General features: G+C 47.7%; 1 protein-coding gene across 1 annotated transcript in view; it reads left to right on the top strand.

The window, feature by feature from the left end:
• Fa2h (fatty acid 2-hydroxylase) overlaps positions 1-23769 on the top strand; it is a 54481-nt gene that overhangs the window by 14004 nt on the left and 16708 nt on the right. The window contains exon 2 of the mRNA XM_052727920.1: positions 20126-20218. Coding sequence (XP_052583880.1) covers positions 20126-20218 — 93 coding nt within the window. The remainder of the gene's footprint in view (positions 1-20125; positions 20219-23769) is intronic.

The raw sequence follows: 23769 nt of genomic DNA on the forward strand, positions 1-23769 counted from the left end.
TGGATATTGCCAAATTCCCACCTAAAATGTTTGCCAAATTTTTTCATTTCTTCTTTAATATTTCTGGAGCTATCTAGCTTATTGTTTTCCTTTTGAAATAGGTTCTCACTGTGTAGCCCAGGTTGGCATCAAAATCGTGCTTATCCTGCCTCAGCTTCCTGAGTGCTGGAATTGTAGACCTGGACCACCAGTTACGTACGTGTGTGTGTGTGTGTGTGTGTGTGTGTGTGTGTGTGTGTGTGTGTAAGTCAGAGGACAACTTGTGGGGCTTAGTTCTCTCTTTCCACCATGTGAGCCCTGGTGATTAAGCTCGGATCCCCAGGCTTGGGACATCTCGCCTGCCATTCTGCTCTTGTTCTTAAGATGGATTATCACTCCTTAGATATAAAGGATCTTAATCCAACTTCTGTCATCTCTAGTACTATTTTCCCTTTGCTTTTCATCTCTGTTTGGTTTATTTAGTGGGTTTTTCCCCCTAAGAATTCTTGACATTTTCTTTAAAGAAAAGGTATCAGGGGCTGGAGAGATGGCTCAGCCATTAAAGGCTGTGCTCACAACCAAAAATGTAAGTTTATCAGTTTGCTCCTCCTTAGAAAGAACTCCTCCTTTAAAATTTTATACATTTTTTAAAAGTAGCATCCTGTTAATAAACTGTGCTTAATGGTTTTTCTAGTATTTTTTTTTAATTTTACTGTCCTAGAATTTGGGGGGGGGGGGTGTAAGAATCTAGCTTTTTAATTCATCGTCCCAATAGATTTATGTCTTAATGTTTTCCTGCTGGTTCTTAAAAGCTCACATTTATCACCAATAGTTTACATATATATTTAATACTACTTGGGAGCTCAATTTTGTACCAAAGGGCTGGAAATGTAGGGCAGTGGCAAACTGCTTACATAAGGCCCTGGGTTTGATCCCCAACACTCCAAAAGATGAACAACACCAAAACACGTTAATATCGGTGTGTGCCAGCACATGCATGCCCATAATCCTAGCATTAGAAGGATTGAGACAGGAAGACCATACTTTTATAACTAGCCTAGTCTAGATAGTAAGACCACATCTTTAAAAATAATTCTTCTTTAATCTTTCTTTCTATTCTAAACAAGAGACTGCTTCACTAAAGAGCCAAGTGCAGGACAAGCGCCAAGAGCCATACCGGCTTGTGTCCCTAGCCTTGGGGACACAACATAGGTGAATCTAACTTCTAGAGGAGCAGCTCAGCTTGCCCTAGGCCCTGTGGTCAATGAGCAAAACCATGGAGGAAGCCAGTTCATGAAAACTTATGCAGATGATGGACCCTAGTCTTCAAGTTCATGCTGGGGGTTGTAGGGTCCAAAGTGGGAGGTTGGAGAGGTCAGAAGTGGGGGATGGCTAAGTATTTTTGGAATGGCCATGAAATTCTGGGGAATGCAGAAAAGGGGAGAGTTGAGGAAATGTAGCAGCAGCTTTGCCCTTGAACTCAGCATCAGAGCAGGTCCCACGCACTGCCTGGCTCTCTGTTGGCAGCCCGGGGCTGGAGGCACTGTCTACAGGTCAGGGTGGACGGGTGGACGTGCAGAGGCTGAGAGAGCCAAGAAGCTGTTGTGTTTACAAGCAGGGTGCCTGATGTCTCTCCTGCAGAGCTGTGAACACCCCAGGCTTCTTGTCCCTTTGGTCAAGGGGTCTGGACAGTTATTCCCTCACCTCTTCCTGTTATTTTCATCACATGAGAAGCTTATTTTTCAAATACGCTCCTTGGGGACAGGAGAGGCAGCTCCATCTTAAGAGTGCACACAGCTCTTGCAGAGGGCTTGAGTTCCATACCCAGCACTCCCATTGGGTAGCTCACAATGCCCTGTATCTCCAGCTACCAGAGGATCTGACATCTCTGGCCTCCATGGCCACCTGCGCTCATGTGCATATACACACATAATTTAAAAATATAAAAAATAAATCGTAAAAGCAATGAACTTCTGGTGTAAAGGAAACACTTTATACCTTGATTAGGGCATTGCCTTCACCCTTTAGCCCTGCACATCAGGAGCCAGTATGACACGACAGCAGGTGAAGTCACTTGCCACACAAGCCTCACAATGGGAATTCCACACCAGAGAAGCTTGTTAGAACATCAGATGTGGTGGAGCCTATCTACAATCCCAGCACTCCTACATTGAGATGGGAGATGGAGACAGGAAAATGTCTGGAAACTCATGGTCCAGCTAGTCTGGACCATGCCATATGGTAGAAACAAGAGCGATCCTGCTTCAAAGTGTTCACGGTCATCTTCTGACCTCCACACAAATGTCATACCATATGTGGGTGTACACACACACACACACACACACACACACACACACACACACACACACACAAAGATGAGTGTGTCATTTAGAGTAGAAAAATAATACCCAATCAGAAAAAGAAGGCAAGTGAATTTAACAGTTTTTTAATTATTACCTAAGGATGTAAGTAGCTTTGTAATTCCAAGAATTAGATGTTGGTATGCACAAGCTTTAAATAAATTTTTTAAAAATATTTTTCCTTCCTCCTTCTCCTATGCCCTGCCAACTCCTTCTCAAATTCATGGCCTCTTTAAAAAAAAAACAACAACATATTATTCACACTCAAACACACACATGAATAAATATAAACATAGCCTATTGAGTAAATTTAGTGTTGCAAGCCGGGTGGTGGTGGTGCACGCCTTTAACCCCAGCACTCAGGAGGCAGAGGCAGGCAGATCTCTGTGAGTTCTGGGCCAGCCTGGTCTACAGAGTGAGATCCAGGACAGGCACCAAAACTACTACACGGAGTAACCCTGTCTTGAAAAACAAAACAAAACAAATTTAGTGTTGCTTGTATTCATATTTTCAGGTCTGACCACTTGGTATTGAATAACCAGTTAGGGGACTCATCTCTGGGGAAGATGAATTCTCCCCTTCTCTGCAGTTGATTATTGCTTCTAGTCCTTCATCTCGGGGTGGGATCTGTACAGTTTCTCCCATCTGACGTGCACTGTCAACCTGTACTGGAATTATTCAGGTCTTGTTTAAGCACCATGTTGTTGAGATTTCATGAGTGTAACTATACAAGTTTTTAAAGAGCAAAAGGGGATTGGGAATGGAGCTCAGTTAATAGAGTGCTTGTCTAGCATGCATAAGACCCTGGGTTCAATCCCAGGCACCATTAAATGAGTCAGAGTCGTGGTGGTCACTTGTAATCCCTGTTCTTGAGGTAGAAGCAGGCTATGTTAGACTCATTTCATACAAAGAGATACTAGAATATGAATGGTGAAATCTAGTAGAAGAGATGAGGTGTTAGTGGTATGATTCAGCTGTGTTGCATGTTTGAATCTTTTTCATAGGGAAATGTTGGAAGAAATACTATTATTCCCTATTAAAAAAGAATACTTACTTACTTGAGTAAGTATTTCTTATAGAAATCGGGCATTGATGTGCCCTTAAAGGAGGAGTGGGAAAATAAAATAAATTAGCACAGGCATGGTTACATGCAGCAAAAGGTCATACTTCCAGTGATGTCATGTTAGTTTCTTTCCCAGATGTTTGCATCAGAAAGCACCACCCTAGGTGCCTGAAAACAACAGAAATGTTCTCAGAGTCCCTTTTGACATCTGACATAAGGGTACTAACTGAACTGGTCCCTTCTGGAAGCCCTAAAGGTAAATCTGTTCCGCACCTCTCCCAGCTTCTGGAGGGGTCACCATGTTGGTAGTCTTGACTTACAAACCTACCAATGATTGGCTCCATCTTCACAGGGTCTTTCTTGGGGTTCTTTGTTTGTGACTCCAAGTTTCACTGTTCTGATGAAGATATCATTTCTACTGAAGTGAAGTCCCATCCTGACCTAATATGACCTCACATTAACTGGCATATATCAAAGACCTAGTTTCCAAACAGTCCTATTCACAGGGTCCAGGTGGATAAGAATTTGGGGGAATGGAACATGATTCCTCCCAGTTAAAGATATCACTAGAGCATACAAGCACATACAACTAAGGAATGCCTTAGGATGAGAGGGAGAATATGAGCATTTTTATTGCTTGATTTCACTCTCAAATCTAAAAAGCAGACTCTCTGGAGACAAGACCCGAGGCATGTGTTTGTAGCAGGTACCTCATGAAACTCAGAAGCATTATCATGTTTGCAACACACTGTTCTGGAAGGTCAAGGGACAGGGGAAGGTTGGAGCTGGAGAAAGGGGAAACATTGAGCTTGGCTGGGCTTGTATCTCCAGTTTATCAAAGAACCAGTAAAAGAAGCTTGGCATAGAAAGTTACTCAGCGAGTATTACCCAAATACCCCCACGTTTGCCCCTTGGGACAGAGCCTTGGGATGAAGCTCAAAGACAGTGCCATCATCCTGGCTCTGCATCTTAATGGCTGTGATTCCGAACAAGTCACCTCACTTTGCAGAGCTATGGTTTCCTTGCTCTCTGCCTCCCTTCATGGGACTGTGTGTGGCTGCAATGAGATCTGGGAAGCAGAAGGTGGGGGTAAACTGTAGCCAAGATTCTGAGTCCCTTCTACTAGGAAGCAGGTAGATTTCTACCAGGTAGAAGGGGGTAGATGGTTTGAAAACTAGAGTTACTGAGTGCTTGGACCTCCTCGGGCAAGAACTCCTGCTCCCTAGAGGAGCTAGAGAATTAGTGATACTCTGGTTGCACAGTTGCCCTTCCTCATGGCCAGGCTTGGTGGGGTCTTCTCTTGACCCGCTCATCTCACCCTGTCTGTACTTGGACCTCAGACACTTGCCCTAGTCAGTGATGGACGGGCTCCAAAGGCAGGGCTGGCCAAGACCCCAGGGACTCTCAGGGTCACCTTCCCCTCTCTTTCATTTTTTCTTTACAACCACAAACATTCTGGATGTCTTCTCTGATGCTTGTTGCTCAGGATAAAAAGACCACTGGGTTCTGTCCCTGTGGGACTTACCTGACGGTGGGTAGAGACAGACAAAACGTACAGGTGGTGCTAAATCTGTAACAAAATAAAAATAGTCTGCACACACAACAGAATAATAGAATCCATAATATCGTTTCAACAAGGGGTGTCAGAGTGCTGCCCCAGCACATAAAGGTAGTCATAAAAAGCATCCCTAAAGAATTGATGTTTGGGAGCTGGAAAGCAGCTGCCATAGAAATGTATAAAAATCATTTCAGATGGAAGGAACAGGAAGGGCAAAGGGCCTGAGGTATGAACAAAAGAGGGACTATCAAGTGTGGAGGTAGGGGAAGTGAGACGTGACCAGGGAGGCCATCTTGGTGGGACTCATTGGACACCAACAGAGACTGAGAATTCATTTCTAAGAATAGTGGGCAGCCACTGGAAGGCTTTAAGCAGAAGGCTGATGTAGATGTAACCAACCGTCTTTTTAAATAAGAAACACAGAACCAATGCAAAGAAGAAAGCCAAGAGGTCAGAGCTAAGAGCTAAAACCTTACCCTTCCTCCTTTGGTGGTCCTACCTCCCCGAACCAGAGCTACTTTCTGTGTTAAAGTCTTTATATAGAGTTCCTATCCTGCCTTCTCATTGGTTGTAAACCCAACCACATGACCGCCTCGTCACGGCCTGTCTGTATAGACCTCCAGGTTTTCCATGATTAGTATTGAAATTAAAGCCATGTGTATCCAATAATGGCTGTATCCCTGGACACACAGAGACTTACCCAGCTCTGCCTACCAAGTGCTGGGATTACAAGCATACACCACCACTGCCCTGCTTTCCTATGGCTTGCTAATAGCTCTGACCCCCGGGCAACTTTATTTATTAACATACAAATAACATTTTAATACAAATAAAATATCACCAGGCTGAAGAAGTGGACTTCACTAAGTAAGTAGTTTGATCTATCTACCTGTGGTAGGTTGAAGGGAGTTAGAGAGTTAGAGGCCATCGCTGTTACCCGGATTGGGGGCAGGGGTGGCGGACTGGCCTAGCGATGAGAATGCGGGGAGTCTGGGATAGTCTGGGTCACAGAACCACTAGAACTAACTGGTGACTTAAATATTGAAACTGAAAAAAGGAAGGAATTTGGGAGGTGCCAATGGTTTGACCTGAGCAGGTAGGCGTCTTGATCTATGCAGACAATACTGGGTTCGGGGAGGGTGGTTAATGTTCACTGGGGCCATACTAGGTTTAAGATGACAAGGAAGCTTTTCACACAGTGATTGAACACACGAGATTGGAGCTTGCTGTCAGCATGGTAACTACTATCGTGCTGGCAGTTTATGCAACCTGTCACAAGCCAGAGTCATTTGGGAAGAGAGAATCTCATTTGAGAAAGTGCATCCAAAAGATTTACCTGTAAACAAGACTGTAGGGCATTTTCTTAATTAGTGATTGATGTGGGGGAGCCCACTCAATGTGGGCAGTGCCACCCCTGGAGTTATGGTCCTGGGATAACAGGAAGGCAGGCTGAGCAAGCCGTGAGTAGCAAGTCCGTAAGCGGCACTCCTCCATGGCCTCTATATCAGCTCCTGCCTCCAGGTTTCTGCCCTGCCTGGCCTGACTTCCCTTAGTGAAAGATTGTGATGTAGAACTGTAAACTGAAATAAATCCTTTCCTCCCCAAGTTGTTTTGGTCATGGTGTTTTGTCACAGCAATAAAAATTCTAAGACACTACTTAGAATAAAATTTAAAAAGGTAACTCCTCTCAGGGTGGTTTGGTTTTGTTTTGGTTTTGATCTTCAGACATGATATCACTGGCTAGTTGGGAACTTGATTTGTAGACCAGGCTGGCTCTCTTAACTCACAGAAATCTGCCTGCCTCTGCCTCCCAAGTGCTGGGATTAATGGCATGTGCCACCATACCTGGCTTCCTATAATATATTAGACAGCTCAGATATAGGACATTTTCATCAGTAAAGAAAGTTCTCTTGGGCAGTATTGGTCTAGAAGCGAAGCCTCTCTGAGATTACAGTCCCCAAATCAGAGGAGATTGTGTTCTTGGGTGGTGTCTGTGCACCATTCACGAATACCTCCTTCTTGTCCTCTCTGCCTGACATGTTGCAGTAAGTGTTCACCATGGCCATATCAGACAGATCATTCAGGAGGACAGCCTCCTCCTCTGGGTTGTTCAAGGGACTCATCCCTTTGAGTTAAAACCCGTGTGACCACCAAGTATAGAATGTGGCATTTAACCATATAAAGTTCCAAATACAAGCTCACCAGGAACTGTCTTCCATCTCCAGTTAAAGGGTCTCCTATGCAGCCTTGCCTAATTTCAGCAATGTATAGTGACTACGTCTGGAAGTTGTCAGGTTAAATGTGAGGAAGAGAGACATAGACTTACAGGACACAGGACAGCCTGTGCTTCAGAACCAAACATGGCACTTAAGACAGGTACACCAATCCCTGTAAGCAAAAATATCCTCCACTGTAAAAGAAAGGAACTAGAAAGTTAGGCTAGGGGGGTAAAATGGGGTGTTTAGGTGTAAGGCAGGTCATTTGCTGTTGGTTAGGAGTTTTGTTTATTGTTGTTTTTAAAAAAACCAGTTCAGAGACTATTATTGGTGCTTACAATGAAGTTATTTGCATAGGTGTAAACAATGACAGAATAGTTTCTTAAATAAATAGACTATGAAAGAGAAGTGTGGGAATATGCCTCTGGAGTGGTCATATTTGAGGTTATTTATGAATCAATGGTTTTTGTTATCTTAAAAAAATAGCCAGTGTCTGGAGGATGAAGCTCAGTTGATAGTCACCTACCACACACCCTGGTTTTGATCCCCAGCACTGCATAAATGCACAAAAATCGGGCATGGTGGTCTGTCTCTGTAGTCCAGTACCCAGGAGGTAGAGGCAAGAGAATCAGGGGTTTAAGACCACCCTCTGCTGTATAGCAAGTTCAAGGCCAGCTTGTGCTACATGAGCCTCTGTCTCAAAAGCTAGAATAAGGTGGTTGGTGAGGTGGCTCAGCAGGTGAAGGCAATTACCACGAAGCCTGGCGACCTGAGTGTGACCCTGGGACCCACACGGGAGAGAGAACCAACTTTGAAAAGTTTTCTTCTGGCCTCCACACATGTGCCATGGCATGCACACCTGCACATGTGTGTGCACGCGCACGCAGTAACTAAAATTTATCAATAAGTTAAAAATAGTCAAATGCAGTATTGAGAAGACAGCCCCTACAGCTCAGAATGTCACATAGTGGATCTGAACTTTTTTTTATATGCATGTTGGATCGATGAGGCAGTATAGATTTTAGATGGCTTCCTGGTACTTTCCTTGTGGTAGCACATCCTATAAAGATCCCTGGAAATCCATGAGATAAAGGCTTGAGAGACTGTAGTCCGGGTGATACCTTACCAGTTCTGCAAAAGACCATTTCAAGGCACTGACAGCCTGAAGCTGCTGGTGTCTTCATCTGAACCCAGGCTCTGGTCCTTTTCATCCTACTCCTGCAGCAGAGGACGGGTTTTGCCAGGAAGGACCCAGAATCCTCAGGCAACTCTCCTTGTTCAATTTCACCAAGCCAAGGTAGTTCCTCCAGGAGGGAGATTTGCCCCTACAGATCCCTCTGAGCTCCTAAGTAAGACATCCCCTGGGCAAATGCCCTTTCTGCTTGACTGCTTTCTTAGAAGTGTTTCCCTAACTGGAAGTCAGAGGTTAGAGAGGACCCATGCAGATGCAAACAGACCATGGTGAGATTTGGAAGAGCATCAAGTGAACAGCATGATGCGGCATAGTGGTCCATCCCCTGTAGTCGGAGCACTTAGGCTTGGGTGGGATGATGGCTATGAGCTCAAGGCTAGCCCAAGCTACAAAGTTAGCCCTAACTCAAAACCCCTGTCCCCAAAACAGTTCATGGGAACTGTCAAGACCTAGTAGAGGGGGGTCTGGCAACGTTTTTCATATACAATACTTTTATTTATTCTTTGAGAGTTTCATACATGTACACAATGAATTTTTAGCATATCTACCCCCAACTCTCTGCTCCAACTTCCCTCAGACCTCCCCTAACACATTTCCCTCCCAACCTCATGTAGTTCTATTGTCCTTCCACCCCACCCCCCACCCCCCACCCCCCGTAAACCAAGTCCAACTAGTACAGTCCATATGCACATGTCTGTGCTGTCATCCATGGCACATGGGCAGCCTACCAGTGACCACACCCATCTGGTGAGTTTTGAGTGGTGATTGAGGATTATCAAGCCACTGACCCCTTCTCTGGTGTCCTGGATTTCCTATATAAGCTGCCTTCTGCTTCTGGGGACAAGGTTGCTGGTGAGGGCAGCAAAGGGGTGTCATTTCATGACTCAAAGCAGTGCCACATTCATGGTCAACTGAAGTCAAGGGCCTAGCCCTGGCCTAGCACCCTGTCCTTTCCACACTTCTCGAGCAGAGGCATGTGGTCAGACCATGGCACAGACTTCCGGTCAATTTCTTTCTGCCTTTCTTCTTACCATGAATACTGGGATAGTGACCTGGAACTAATCCTGCCATGACTATGGAAAGGGTCATCATGGCCCTCCTTCGGGGGTTCAGTGGCTTGTCAGTTGTCAAATGTGACCCTCAAGGTACACAAAAGGTTGGCCAGAGATGAGCCTGAAGGGCCTGGCTTCTGGTTTGGACAGAGGGCAGCTTCTCAGAAGCAGGAGCTAGCAGGCCCTGCCGCTTTGATGGCTGTTAAAATTCCAGCTCTCTAAGCAGCTAGCTCTCAGGAGGCCGCTCCTGGGGAGTCCCCGAGGTGGGCTTGTCAACACAAAGCCTTCCTAGCAAAGAAGGTTCTTCCCATGGCTCCAGAAGGCCCTGGCACCATCATCTTTCTCTCTGGGGCCTGCCCCTTGCACCCAGCCCTGGGCAATGTGCTACCAGGTGTGTGGAACCACCCACCACCTCCTCTGTGCCTGCAGCGGGTGGAGGCAGCTGGACGCAGGGCCAGGGGCACCAGTCTCATTTCACAGAAAGGGTTTTCAAGCACAACCCAGGCTGAGGGATAAAAGGACATCTGTCCGTCCCTTGGTGCCCAGCCCCAGCTTTCTCAAACAACATTCCTTTATGCGGTTCTCCCCCACCCCTCCGCAGCCCCCGCCTGTCATACACTGCCTCCTTTCAGATGGCCTGTATGCTGGACTTGTTTGTTTGTGCTGCAGCACGCAGGCATTCCGTTGTTCTGCACTGTTCTCTCCCCATGCACCCTCCGAGCACACCCTCTCCAGGGAAGACAGGGCCTGGGGACTGGAAGAGTGCTGGGGGCTGAGACAGGGACCCTGGCTAGGGGTCTGGAGACATCCCAGTGAGTCCCTCCCAGAGCAGAATCTTCCTGGAGACTAATCATCTGAGAGATCTTGCATTGCTTGCCTGGTCCTCCTGATCCTCAGTTTCCCCGTCTATAGAGCCTCCTGCCAGTCCCTCAGAGACACATGTGTTGACGCTCCTGAGATGCTAGCTCTCCGTGGAGATGTCATGGCTGACCTAGGAGCTATGCTAGAGGAGGAGATGGGAGGTACAAAGAACAAGGTTTGTATTAGAGAGAGCAGCAGTTTGTGATCAACCCCCACCATCCCCAAGCATAGCCTGCCTCTGATGCACAATACTTGTAAGTGGAGAAAACTGGGGAGTGACTTCTCAGGCCTTAAAGAAGGTAGAACAGGTTACTTCTGAGCCAGGAAGGGAAATAGTTGAATGTCCCTTCTAAGAGCTATGCATAGGTAACCAATATGGGCTGGGTTGACCAGGAGACTCTGGTTTCCAACATCTTGGCATAGGGTGAGATGTGGACCCTGACTCCATATCACCTTTGATGTCTTCTTCAGTGTGGTTTTATCTCCTATTGAATTCCCTCTTCCTCTGTGGCCTTGTCTGGATTCCAAGAGACACTGCTAAAACTCTAATGACTTTCCACTAGATTCCACGACAAATTACAGAGTAGGTGTTTTGGACAATGGGAATGTATAATCTCAGAGTTCTGGAGGCCAGAAGACCAAGGCCAAGGTGTCATAGGATTCTAGTTTCATCTCTGTTACTGTGACTAAACATTCTGACCCAAAGCAACTTAGAGGAAGAAAGGGTTTATTTCATCTTACAGGTCACAGTCCATCACTGAGGGGAGTCGAGGTGGGAACTCAAACAGGAATCCATGGAGAAATGCTGTTTGCTGGCTTGCTTGCTCCTGTTTAGTTAGCTTTTTTTTTTTTAAACAGCCCAGGACTACCTACCTAGGGAGTGATACTGAGCACTGTGGGCTGGGTCCTCCTAACAAGACAATCCCACAGAGACATGCCCACAAGCCATTGTGATTTAGGCAATTCCTCAACCCAGGCTCTTCTTTCAACTGGCTCTGGGCTGTGTTGAATTAACAATTAAAGCTGTCTACAACATGTGGGGGCTGTGAGAGGACGCATTCTAGGCATCACCACAGCCTCTGGCAGATCTCTGTCGGGATGGTTTTCCTTGGCTTTTTGACACATCTTCCCGGTCCGCCTTCATCTTGACATAGCAGTCTTCCTGTAGTACCCCTTTATGTGGAAATTTCCCCATTATATAAGAATATCAGTTCTAAATAATCCCCCCTTAATTCCATCTTAATTCTATATGTACAAATAAGATCAAATTCTGAAGTGCTGAGGGCTAGGAAGATTATGAATGGGGAAGGGTATATTCTCCTGGGAAGTTAGACCCTGAAGGTGACATACTTGGTGTGTGGCCTGTGGCTCCTTCCCTGAGACAAAGGAAGGAGCACAGGTGAAAAGGAGCGTCTCCCACCATGTCAAAGCCCCTGGCTTCTCTTGAAGTTGATCCTTGTCGTCCTGTATTGGCGGGAGGAGGAAGTCCAGCGTCTCCCTTCGGGTTTTCCAACAGTCAAACCAAGGGCTGTGTTTATATTCATGTATGTCAGTTTGAACCACAGAATTTGTTAAAAATGCAAGTCCAGGGTTGGGGCTAGAACTCAGTAGAGCATTTTCCAAGCATACCTAAGAAGTGGGGGAGAGAAAAATCTTCTAGAAAGTTCATATAAAAAAGTCTAGTGTTCTGGATCTTCTTAGAAATCATAGTGTGATGAAACAGGCCCCCATCTCCCACGACCTGGACCCATGTCAGAGCTGCCCCTCACCACAGGATATGGCCCTCTGTTTCTCTATAGTGTGCTCATTCCCATCATTCTCCCTGAGCTCAAGATCATGTGACATCAGTCATGGAGTAGTACTGCCTTTACCATCTGCCTGCCTTGTCTGTGCCAATGCTCGGAGCAAAAGGTGTCTCATGCCTTTGTCTGAGAGCGATGCTTAATCTTCGTTAGCAACTTGAAGGGATTTAGAATCACCATGGAGACACACTTCTGGGGAAGATACCTCCAGAAAGATTTAACTAAGCAGAGGAGACCTACCCTGAATGTTGGCGTCACTGAATGAAAAGGAGAAAGTGAGCTGAGCACCGGCGTTCATCACTCTCTGCTTCCCGACTGTGTCTCCAACGTAACCAGCTGCTTCAGGCTTCTGCCGCCAAGCCTTGCCCTCCACGAGGTACCGCATTGTCACACCAGGAGCCAAAGCAGCCCCATCCTTTTGTCTGGTATCTCAGCAAAACAAGGAGAAAAGTAGCTCATACGCTGAGTGGTTTCTTGGCGGCCCTGGTTTGAGGGAGAATCCATGCAAGCGTGTCTCAGTGTGGGGAAGTAAAGACTATTCCAGCACAGAAATTGTCTATGAACAAAAGGAGTCTGAGCCATGAGCCACACCCTGCGCTACTGGACGCTGTCGCCTCCTTAGCCTCTGAAGGTGGAAACAGGGAGTTGGGGTACCTGGGACCTTCAGGGGCTGCCAGTGAACACCTGCCATGTATGTATCTGGGTCTAACGGGGCTGAACTTGATGTGAGGGAGCTGCCTGGGGAGGAAAGCCAAGAGATGTAAGCAGGACTGTGGCCACAAAAGCAAGTGACACCTCAGACTAGCCAGTGATTGGCGTTGAGCCGGGAGAAGCAGTGGCAGGTGCTGCTGTCTGCGGACTTCTCTTCCATGTGGCCTCAGACTGTGGCCGGAAGGATTTAAGGAAGTCAAAATGCCTACCTCACTCTCCACAGTACACTGCCCAGCAGCACCAGAGACTTAGCGGGGAAGGTTCAGTGCCAGCCTATGCCAGCTCCTTGGCAGGTTGCACTGGTGACTCCTTGTAGCTGTCTTTCTCTTTCCAAGGAAAAGCAGCCTGTGGAAGGCACTGGAGCAGGCCTCCCCTGCCACCCTGGCCACATATGAACCCTCCTCATATCTTTGCACCTAAACAGACCATCTGCTGAGACATGATTGACTCTTCTCATTCAGCAAATGTTTGAGTGCCCTTCTGGGGCGTGCCTCAGAACGGGCAAGGCCGGCAGGGTCCCCACCTTGAGGAGCTCACATCCTAGCTGGAGAGGCAATCAGCAGGCAAATAAGATAGAAAAGGCATGAGATGCTGTCTGTCCTGAGCACCTGTGTGTCTTCCCAAACACGCAGGACTGTCTTGTGTCCCTCAAGTGGATCCTATGAGAAAGTGGTCACATGCCAGGTGTGGCAGCAATGCCTGTGATCCCAGCAGCCAGGAGGCTGAGGCAGAAAGATGATGAGTTCAAGTCCAGCCTAGACTTCATAGTAAGATCCTGTCTCAGGGTCCTCTTCCCCTAAAGAAGAAAGCTGTCACATGACACAGGAGGAAAGGACACTGTTGTCACACTCTTTAGTACATGTGTTAATCATTCTTGTGGAAGCCAGTATAAGTCTGACTACAGAATTACTTACCTTCCTCCCCAAGTACTGAAACTTCACCTAAAGGCAGCAACCAGAACAATTTTCTTTGCTTTGGGACTCTTTATTGGTTTATAAAGTTCCCTTTGGCATCCTTCCAGGAGTCTTTTAAATGCATTGTGGAAGTTTCCAAAAACAAAAAAATGTTTAAAGACTTAAAGTTAGGGTTGTAGCCTATTTCCCTGGGGTGACCTTTGTGCACTTCTGACTTATGAGTGGTGTTTGCTTGTGGAATGCAAGGGTGAGCCCAACCAGACTACAGAATAAACACTGGCCTGGAAAACAAGAGCTACATGTGTGCTGTTGTGACAGCCGCTACTGGGCAGGTCTCGGTTCCTGAAGCCCCGGGAATGGGACCCGGAGAACCTCATCCAGGGCGGCTTCTGTCCATGTGTAGAGAAGGTTGCTCCACCTTCGGGGATCTCACAGCTAGTCTTCATAAAATTACTAATGAAAGACATGCTGGGAGAACATGTCCAATCCAGAATGTTTCTGCTGCAGGTGATACCAATGTGTGGCTGGCTCTGGCTCTCCTTGGAGTCTCTTCCCTCGTTGGATGCCTGTTAAGTCTTGTGATACTGACTTGGGCCTCTGCCAGAGAAGGGTGTTGTCCCACAAGGCCACCCAGGAAGTACTTTGTTCATGTGGTCGCTCCAGGAACATTGAAAGCATGACCCTCGTGACAGTACTGCCTGATGTCCCCTAGGCCTCACTGAGGTCTGATTAGGCTGGGGCAGCAGAAGAGAAAGACGGGACAAGGTGACATCCATCCCTGGCCCTTTGTCCTTCTTTTTCTCTGCCTTCCTGGCCAGTGTGCTCGCACTGTCAGCCCTCACTCTGGCTTGGTCCGTGACTCAGAAGAACTCCCCGGAAAGAACCACCGGCTACTCTACACTGGGACGCGGCGAGCTGTGAGTCACACTTCTTCTACATGACGACATACTCTGTCTCCTGGCTCTTAGAGCAGGTCCCCAGAGCAGCTGTCCCTCAACTTCTCTCATTTAAAACAGAGCTTTCTGAGCTGAACAAAAAAGCCGTAACCGTTTTGTTCCCACCTGTACCCATCATCTCTCTGCACAACTGGACTTTCAATAATTTTCCAAGTAGAGCCTTAGAACGGGTCTGAAGGGAACACTTGGTCTGTTTCCTCTTAGAGCTTCTGTCGAGGGTCCCACAGCAACCCCTTGAATGGAGGGAACAAGTAGGAAAAATGAGTGTTCATGAAGTGAGACCTGACTTTGTCATTTTCATGCACTGATAAATGTTTTTAAAATAGAACCGTTTGTTTCCAGTGTTGGTATAAAGTTGTCAACTGCCCTTCTTTAGAAGAACAGCCTTTTGTGTATAAACCTGCATTGCCTGTATATTTGGTATTGAATCTCCTCTTGTTTGTGAAGGGTTGCTGATAGTCATCTTTAAAAGTACTTTTATTTGTGGAAAAAAAAATACTGGTATTTCGTATGAGCCTTAGCTATGCTCAGACAATCTATGTCCATATGAGTTTTCATCCTTGTAACCACCCTTGTATGTGGACACTGCTTGCCCTCGCCAGCCTAGAGTAGCACTCCAGCATGATGTGGTCAGTGTCAGTGTGGGGCACCCCTTTCTCAAAGAGCTGTATTCCTCACTGTACAACAGTGTTAAGACACTCTATTTGTTTAACATCTCCAAGAACAAAGCCCCGACCCACCCCCAGCACCCGGTCCCATCATGTGCAGGAAGTCTCAAGAGACTTGAGCTGTTTTGTAAAGTATGAGCCCACTGAGGCCACGTGGGGATAACGTTCAGTTTCTGCAAGAGTCCAGCTAGAGAAACAGAAAGCAGCAATCCGAAAGTCCCCAATATAAGCCACTGAACAACTTATAATTACTCAAATATTTGAAGGCAACCAGAGGCAAGAAATTATGCCAACAGAGGAAGTGGAGACATCATCTCTGGCTCAGATGGCAAGAGAAGAAGAGCATGATGGGAAAGAGAATATACTGGAGTCCATTACTGGTTCTGCTCCTCACTAGGCAGAAGGCTATGGGAATAACATTGCACCTACTTCATGTAGTATTATTGCTAGGGAGGTTCAAGGGCCAAACACACAGTAAGCACTCATGAAGTGTTAACTGTTGTCTCCTAGACGGGGACAGTTGAGAAGGAAAATGGAAGGCATGTTATAGGAAATGGGAAGTCATCCTTTTAATTTGAGAGAGAATGGAGTTAATCCAAGGGCATAACAGAAAAGGAGATTGGAATTATGATGGAAAGCATTATAGGAAGGGAAGCCACTTGAAAAGATGGTCTGTGGTGGACAAAGCTTGCGCTCACCTCAGGAGAGCTATGATGTGGATGAGCCCCTTGTGTGAGGGAGGGACTGGAAGGAAGTCGGGGCCACTGTGATCCTCACAGACCCCTGGCTCCTGAAGGGGAGGAACCCAGAGTTCCTGGCCCTGCACACTCACCCATTGTCTTCTTCCTCGGATTTCGAGGTTTCCACCGACTCCCGAGTCCTCTCTTGTCACAGCACCGCAACCACACGACTCTTGTGTTGCTCCAGTGAGCAGCACTACAGGTTCACATCACCTCTGTATTAGTTACCCTCCGCTTTGCTGTCATAAAATCTCTGACGAAAAGCAACTCAGAAGAGGAAGACATTATTTTGAAATAAGTTTAAGGAGGTACAGTTCCTCACAGCAGGGGAGGCATTGGCATCGGGGGCAGTTGGAGGCAGCTGGCCACCTTGTGTCTGCCATCGGGAAGCAAAGAGAGACGACCGCTCCACTCTCTCCTTTTTATCCAGTCTGGCATCCTAGCTCATAGGAGTGAGTTTTCCCTCTTTCGCTCAGCCCAGGTGTGTCCAACCTGCAGTCTCTGGTCCACGTGTGTCCCGAGATATTTAGCCCAACGTGTTTCCAGATGACAAGATCATGTGGCAGTGTCAGAAAGTCAGACATCCTGATTGTTAAACTTTCCTGAAAACAGTCTCATAGACAACCCCGGAGATGTGTTCCCGAGGTAACACTAAATCCAGACAGGCTGACAGTGAAAATTAACCTTTATAATCTCCTTACCATACACACCCCTAACCCCATGCCAAAGCGTCAGGGTTCAATAAACTGAAGGAATGAGTTGATAGGGTGGTGACCAAAAGGTTTGATGTTTGCTCAGTTCCCATGGTCAGAAATAAGGTGTGTGAGAAGGGGGTACAAGCTCTGTTTGGTCCTGCATGTGGCCTACCACATGTTCCTTGGAAGAGAAATATGGACCCGAAGGCACGCTTAGAGACCCTGTTGTATCCCAGGACGGACTGGGGGGAAAGCAGATGGCATGAGGTGGGAGCGTTGGCTCTGTTCAGACGTTTATGGGCCTGTCAGGTGAAAGAAGGAATTATGCAGCCCCAGACGGGAGGAGCCAAGGGTGATTGCCAGGACCTGGAGGCAGCCAGCCAAGCATAAGAGAAAGTGTGCCAAAGCCTGGAAACATGAGTCAGATAGTGGAGTACTTTGTGCCTTCCTCCTGCCTGCGGGGGTGTCAGGTGGGTGCCCCAGTCAGTTCTGTGTACGATGCTCTGAGTGTCTGAAGAGTGGAGCACAGGCGAAAACATGAAATGATAGTGTTGTGGAAACCCCTTCCCAGTGAAGACCATCCTTTCGTTAAGCTACAAAGATGGTATTACAGGAGGCAGGCCTGCAGTATAAAGAAGGAAGGAGTAGAACACTCTGAGAAAGGACTTGGGATGCATTAGTCAGCATTCTCCAAGGGAACAAAACTTACAGGATGAATCTCCCTCTCTCGTAGATAGATACATAGATACATAGATAGACAGACAGATAGACAGATATGTATATGGGATATATATATATACATACATATATGTATATATGTATGCTTTATTAGAATGATTTACAGGCTGTGTGTGGTCTGGCTAATTCAACAATGGCTGCTTATGAATGGAAAGTCCAAGAACACAGTAGTTGTTTAGCCCAAGAGGCTGGATGTCTCAACTGGTCTTCAGGATATGCTGGAATCCCAGAGAAGTAGGCTCTAATGCCAGTGAAGGAATGGACTGGCTAGCAAGAGGGAGATCAAACAGGCAGAGAGAGAGAGAGGGAGCTTCGTTCCTCCATGACCTTATACAGGCCGCCAGCAAAAGGTAGGGCCCAGATTAAAGGTGGATCTTCCCACCTCAAAAATCCAGATTAGAAGTGGGTCTTACCACTCCAAATGATTGAATTAAGAAAACATCCCTCACAGGTGTGCCCATTCATTCGTGTTTTAGTTTACTCCAGATGTAGTCAAGTTGACAACCAAGAATAGGCATCACGTGGAGTAACTAGAAGAAAATAACCATCTGGGAAAGAGGGGGTTGATAGCACAGTGACTAAAGCCCTCAGGAATATTTTGATATTACAACAGAGCTCTAAGGCCGTGCACGGTAGGTAGCTCACACCTGGAATCCTAATGTTTGCGAGGCCAGTGAAGGAGGAACACCACCTGTTTTAGGCCAGCCTGGGCTAACAAGTAGTTCCAGGCCAGCCAGAGCTAGAATGAGACCCTGAAGGAAAGAAAACAAACAACTTGAAGGGAACAGGAAAGATGATTGGATTGCTGACAGAGAAGGAAGAAAACAGCCTATGAGGGATATTTAAGGAGTTTCCGCTTATATTGTGTTGTAAAATCCCTCTTCCTGGTCCTCAAGAGAGCATAAGATGCTTTGTTTTAAAAAAAAAAAAAAAAACATTAATATCAAATCAAATGAATTCAGCCAGATGGTGGTAGTGCGCATTTTGATCCCAGCACTTGGGAAGCAGAGGCAGGGAGATCTCTGAGTTCAAGGCCAGCCTGGTTACAGAGGGAGTTCCAGGACAGCCAGGGTACACAGAGAAACCCTATCTCAAAAGAAATATATATCATAAGAGGCTAGAGAGATCAATGGTTAAGAGTGCACACTGCTCTTGCAGAGGCCCTAGATTTGGTTCCCAGAACCCACATCAGACAGCTCATAACCACCTGTGACTCCAGCTCCAGGGGATCTGATGCCCTCACCAGGCCTCTGCAGGCACTGCACTCGTGTGCACATACCCACACCCATACACATATTAAAAAATAAAACAACCTTTTAAAAATTCAGGTATGGAAGCTGTGTGTAGTGGTACATATCTGTAATCCCAGGCTATGAGAGGCTGAGATAGGAGGAAGGTTAGTTTGAGATCAGTCTGGGCTACAAAGCAAGACTCTGTCTCAATTAAAAATACATATGTACATAGATATATATTTTAAGAAGCGGGTAGTAGTCTGATAACCCAAAGATGCACAAAGGTAGGATTATAAAAGTCCACTTCTGTATTGCATCTGGGTTTTCCCTAGAAAATGTCAACATGGTCACCATCACCATAAAGTTCTCTTAGGCTTATTTGGAAAGAAAAATGTAAGCATAGTAGCAAAGCCCAAAGCTGCTGGGCATGCTGGTGTATATCTGTAATCCCAGTCCTCGGGAGGCTGACATAGAGAATGGGGAGTTTGAGATCAGTCTGGGCTGCATTGTGAGATAAAGGATAATCTGGGCTACATACTCTGCCTGAGGAAAAGTAAAAAGAAACCCCAGATGGCTGCTCAAACCTCCCAAACCTCTTGCTAACATCTGGCTTCCCAGGACCGTTAGGATTGTGGTTGTTTGGGGGCACAGGACTTGGGAAGCTCCCTCTGGCAAGGTCTGTCCCTGCCCTTCCTACAGGGAAGCCTGAGCTTTACTTCCGTGTAAATCTGCTTTCTCTGTTCTCAACCCCGAGTGACGTCAAAGCTAGCTGAAGCTGTGTGATTTTCCCAGCACATTATTCCATTTCCTTCTGGCTTTACCTCTTCACTAGTTTAAATTCACCTTGAGCCCACTTGGGCACACCTCAGCTCGCTCTGTCCTGCATGTGACCACTGACTGACTGACTGGGATTGCTGGAGGACCAGTCTCCCTGGCTCCCAGCTGCCCTTCTTTACTGTGATCACATGGACTGCCAGCCTGTGACCCACACAGTTTACTGAGTAACCAGGCAGAGAGAGAGAGAGGAAAGGAGGGCTGCCATCATCAGGTGGGCACAGGGGGCCCCCATCAAGTGCCCCTCTGTGACTTCGTTTGCCTGACATTTGCTGGGCCTGGCAGCTACCCCTAGCCACTCTCACTTCCTCATGGTTTGCTTGCTTTCCCAGATCTTCCTGCATCTTTCATTTTTGTTTTGTAAGGGAGAAGGACAAAGAATAATGACACCCACACCAGTGTCTCTGATTGCAAAAGTACATACTGTCCTTGACTTCCACCCACCCCAGTCCCACCCGTGGGGTTTTCCCCATCCATAGCTCTCTTGCTTGGGGTGGTTGGGGCTCCATTCTCTCCCTTCATCCTCTGAGTACTTTTGTGTCTTCTCTCTCCAGGACCCCGTGGAGAATGGTGCTGTAGCCTCTGCAGAGACTCAGAAGATAGACCCTGCTACTGAGCCACAGTTCAAAGTGGTGGACTGGGACAAGGTAGCTGGCACAGGACACTGGGGATGATTGGGGTTACAGGGGGTGGAGAGGTATGTGAAGCCATGATGTATGCCCAGGGAAGATGAAGAACCACTGGTACCCTCAGTGCCCAAGTATGACCTGGGGCAGCAAACCTAGCTGCAGGCATTAGGGGATGGGGAGGGCTTGCTGATGGGAAGCTGGGGTCAATGGTACATGAGATCTCTGCAAGAAACCCACCCTAACTAACCTGGAATAAGACAGGTCTCCCATCAGGAATCTGAAGTTAGAAGGGGACAGTGGCAGGGTTGACAGACCCACCCTGGCCAGTCTACGTGGAAAATCTGCTCCTGGCACCGACGATCACTTAGGAAAGTCCCTTGTGGATAAAGCGCCCACAAGTCCCTTGTGGCAAAGATTGTGTGGCAGATAGGGATGAGGGGCTTTGATGCGGATGAGGGTTTGGGGCAAGACCAGGAATAAGCCAGTATGTCCTCACTCAGGGCTGTGAGTAGCCAGTGGAGGGTACTACAGGCACAAGTCCTTTTAGCCAGCGTCAGTGAGATTGGCTTAGGGCCTGACTCTTGGGAAGAGCACACTATAAAGAGCTCACTGGGGCTACCTCAATGTGGCGGCCTACACAATATCTCAGGAACAAACTGCTGTGCTTTATGACAAGTTGGGGACAGGACACACACACACACACACACACACACACACACACACACACACACACGCATACACACGCATTCTCTCTTCTTCTATCTTCTTCCTGTGTCTCTGGGCTGAGAGAGAAGGACTAAGAGGGACCTACAAGAGGAGGTCCATACTACTCTGGCAGGGAGCACCCACCCACCTGGGTCCCCTTGGTGCCGTCCCCACCCCACCACACCCCCTTCACCCCGAGGAAAGCCAGCACAGTGCAAGCTCTCTAGGTAGGATACATAGTGCTCTCTCCTCCCCTCTTCCCCTTTCTTCTCTCCTTCTCTGCCTCCTGCTCCCTCCTCACCACCTGATCACTCCCCAGCTCTTTGTGAAGGAAGGGGCTAAGAGAGCTACCAGCTGCTTCTGACCCAGTTGGGGTAGGTCTGTCTTGAGAAGCTGTGGAAAGACACCAACAAGGCTTTATCTCCCCCACAGAGGGTCCGCAGGCCTGGAGTGGGTTTGCAAGGGCAGGACTTTTTAGCTTCGTATTCAAGGTGAACTCTCTGGGTGCTACCAAGGAAGGGAGACGCGGGCTGCCAGGGCCCAGCTTCCCTGGCCCCAGAAGCCAGGGAACCAAGTGGGTCAGGCTGGAAAGAGTGAGGAGAAACTAGACTGATCATGCTGGGCTGGGGGTAGAGGAATCTGGAAAGACAGCAGGAATGAGCAAAAATCAAGAAAGTCTGGTGCCGCACCCTGTCAGAGGTGAGGTCCATCTGACTTTTGGGATCTGTATGGAATTTTACTGGAATGATCTAGATCACCCCTTGAATCTCTCAGCTGCATAGGACTCAGGCTTCCTTGGGAGGAAAAAACAAAACAAAACAGATTGCAACTCTTTCCCATGCCCAAATCTTTGTTTTCTAGAACCCGGCTGGCCTGGTGACCATAGCGGCCCATCACTCTTGACTTTTGGGCACACCTCCCTTCAACCTGCTTCCTCTTTAGGCCACTCACTGCGTTCTTTTCAGAGCCCTCCCTTGTTAGCCTTCCATTCTAGAGGGCGGCGGCGGCGGTGGGCAGGGGCGATGCCAGCCATCCAGGAAGCAGTTACAGCAGATGGGTTAAGGGTTTGCTGACGCTCCTCCCACCCCCAAACCCGCTAGACAACAAATGAGCATCAACCTAACACAGCTTTGGGGTGTTTTCTGTTGTTGTTGTTCTTTTTCTTTCTGAGACACACTCTCACTATGTAGCCCTGACTGGCCTGAAGCTTTCTATGTAGCCCAGGCTAACCTCAAATTCACAGAGCTCCACCTGCCTCTGCCTCTGCTTCTGCCTCCCTGGGTGCTGGGATTAAAGGTGTGTGCCATCATGCCTGACTAAATTACCAGTTTGCTGTTGAGTTCATACTTGAGCAAAGCATTTTTCATGAACCATCTGTCATCTAACTTGATCCTGTTAACAATGTCAGGAGCCAGCTAGGCGTTATGACGCACACTTTCAATCCCAGCCACTCAGAAGGCAGAGGCAGGTGATCTCTGAGTTCGAGGCCAGCCTGGTCTACAGAGTGAGTTCCAGGACAGCCAGGGCTACACAGAGAAACCCTGTCACCAAAACAAACAAACAAACAAACAGAAGAAAACAAGTGACAGGGGCCAAAGCATATAGTCTTCTGCCAATGTTACTTGGCCAGCGGATAAGCAGCTTTGCTGGCATGTTAACCACAGATTAGCCACAGGAAAGCAACCCAGACAGCAAGCTAGCCACAGGCTAGCTGCCTGGCTGGCCATACGCAATGAGCCCTTTTCTCTGTACCCCCTGAGCCCTGTGACTCAGAGAGGAGAGGACAGAAGGGAAGGACAAAACCAACCAGGTTCTGGGGGTGTCTTCAAAGTGGCTACCTCTTCTTCCTTCTCCTGCCTCAAGTTAAACCAGACTCCAGCACAGGGAGCCTCCTTCACCTTGGAGAGGCTGTCCAGTGTCGTCTACCCCTGTCCATCAGGAGACAGGTAGAAAACCATCCAGCCAGGTGTGTCCCAATCAAAATGCATTGGTGCAGCTGGGGAGATGGCTAAGTCGTTAAAGTGCTTGCCCTACACGCAGGAAGACCTGGGTTCGACTCCCAGAACCTACATGTATGTATCTGTAATCTCAGCACTAGAGAGAGGTGGACAGGATGATCCCCGGGGCTTGTTGGCCAGTCTGTCTAGCTAACAGTGAGCTCCAAGTTCAGTGAGAGACTGTCTCAAAATAATAAAACAGTGAAGACACCTAAGTCTGCTTCTGGTTTCCACACATGTATCCACATAGGTGCATTTGTACTCACACACACGTGCATGCAAAGACACATACAAGTACATGGAGACATCTATATGCACCAGAAACGGTAGGGGTCAGTTCCCCCGAGTCCCTGCCCTGACCTCAGTACCACACACATCACCCTTAACACTGGGAGATCCAGGGGTCTGTAGAGCTGGCAAAGTGTTGATTTTGGCCAGATGAGCTTTACTCTTTGGAGGTTCTAACATAAACCAGCAAGGACTTGGGCCAAAACAAAGGTTCCATGGCAAACCCACACCCAGGGAATGATCAAACTCCAGGCTGTGAGTTCTAGCTTGGCTCTGCCCCCTTCCCAGACTTCATGTCCCCTGAGTGGAGAGATGCAGAGTGCCAGAAGAGAAGTCAGGTGACCCAGAGCTACCTCAGTGGTCTGGAGTTTGTCCCACATTTGTCCAACTTCCTCCGAGCAGGAGAGGTCTGCACCAATCCCGGTAGGACCCAAACCAGCCAGCTGATGCTCCAGCTGACACTAGGCGCTGTTGCAGAATTCCCACAGCAATGTGCCGGGGAATTCATAGTCACGGGCCCCTGATTGCACTGACTGCTGGTCTGGGTCTCCAGGTGATAAGAACTTGGGCTCTGAGCTC

This window comes from Peromyscus californicus, unplaced genomic scaffold (assembly GCF_007827085.1).
Source record: "Peromyscus californicus insignis strain IS unplaced genomic scaffold, ASM782708v3 Scaffold_8__1_contigs__length_139910024, whole genome shotgun sequence".
NCBI classification, from domain to species: domain Eukaryota; kingdom Metazoa; phylum Chordata; class Mammalia; order Rodentia; family Cricetidae; genus Peromyscus; species Peromyscus californicus.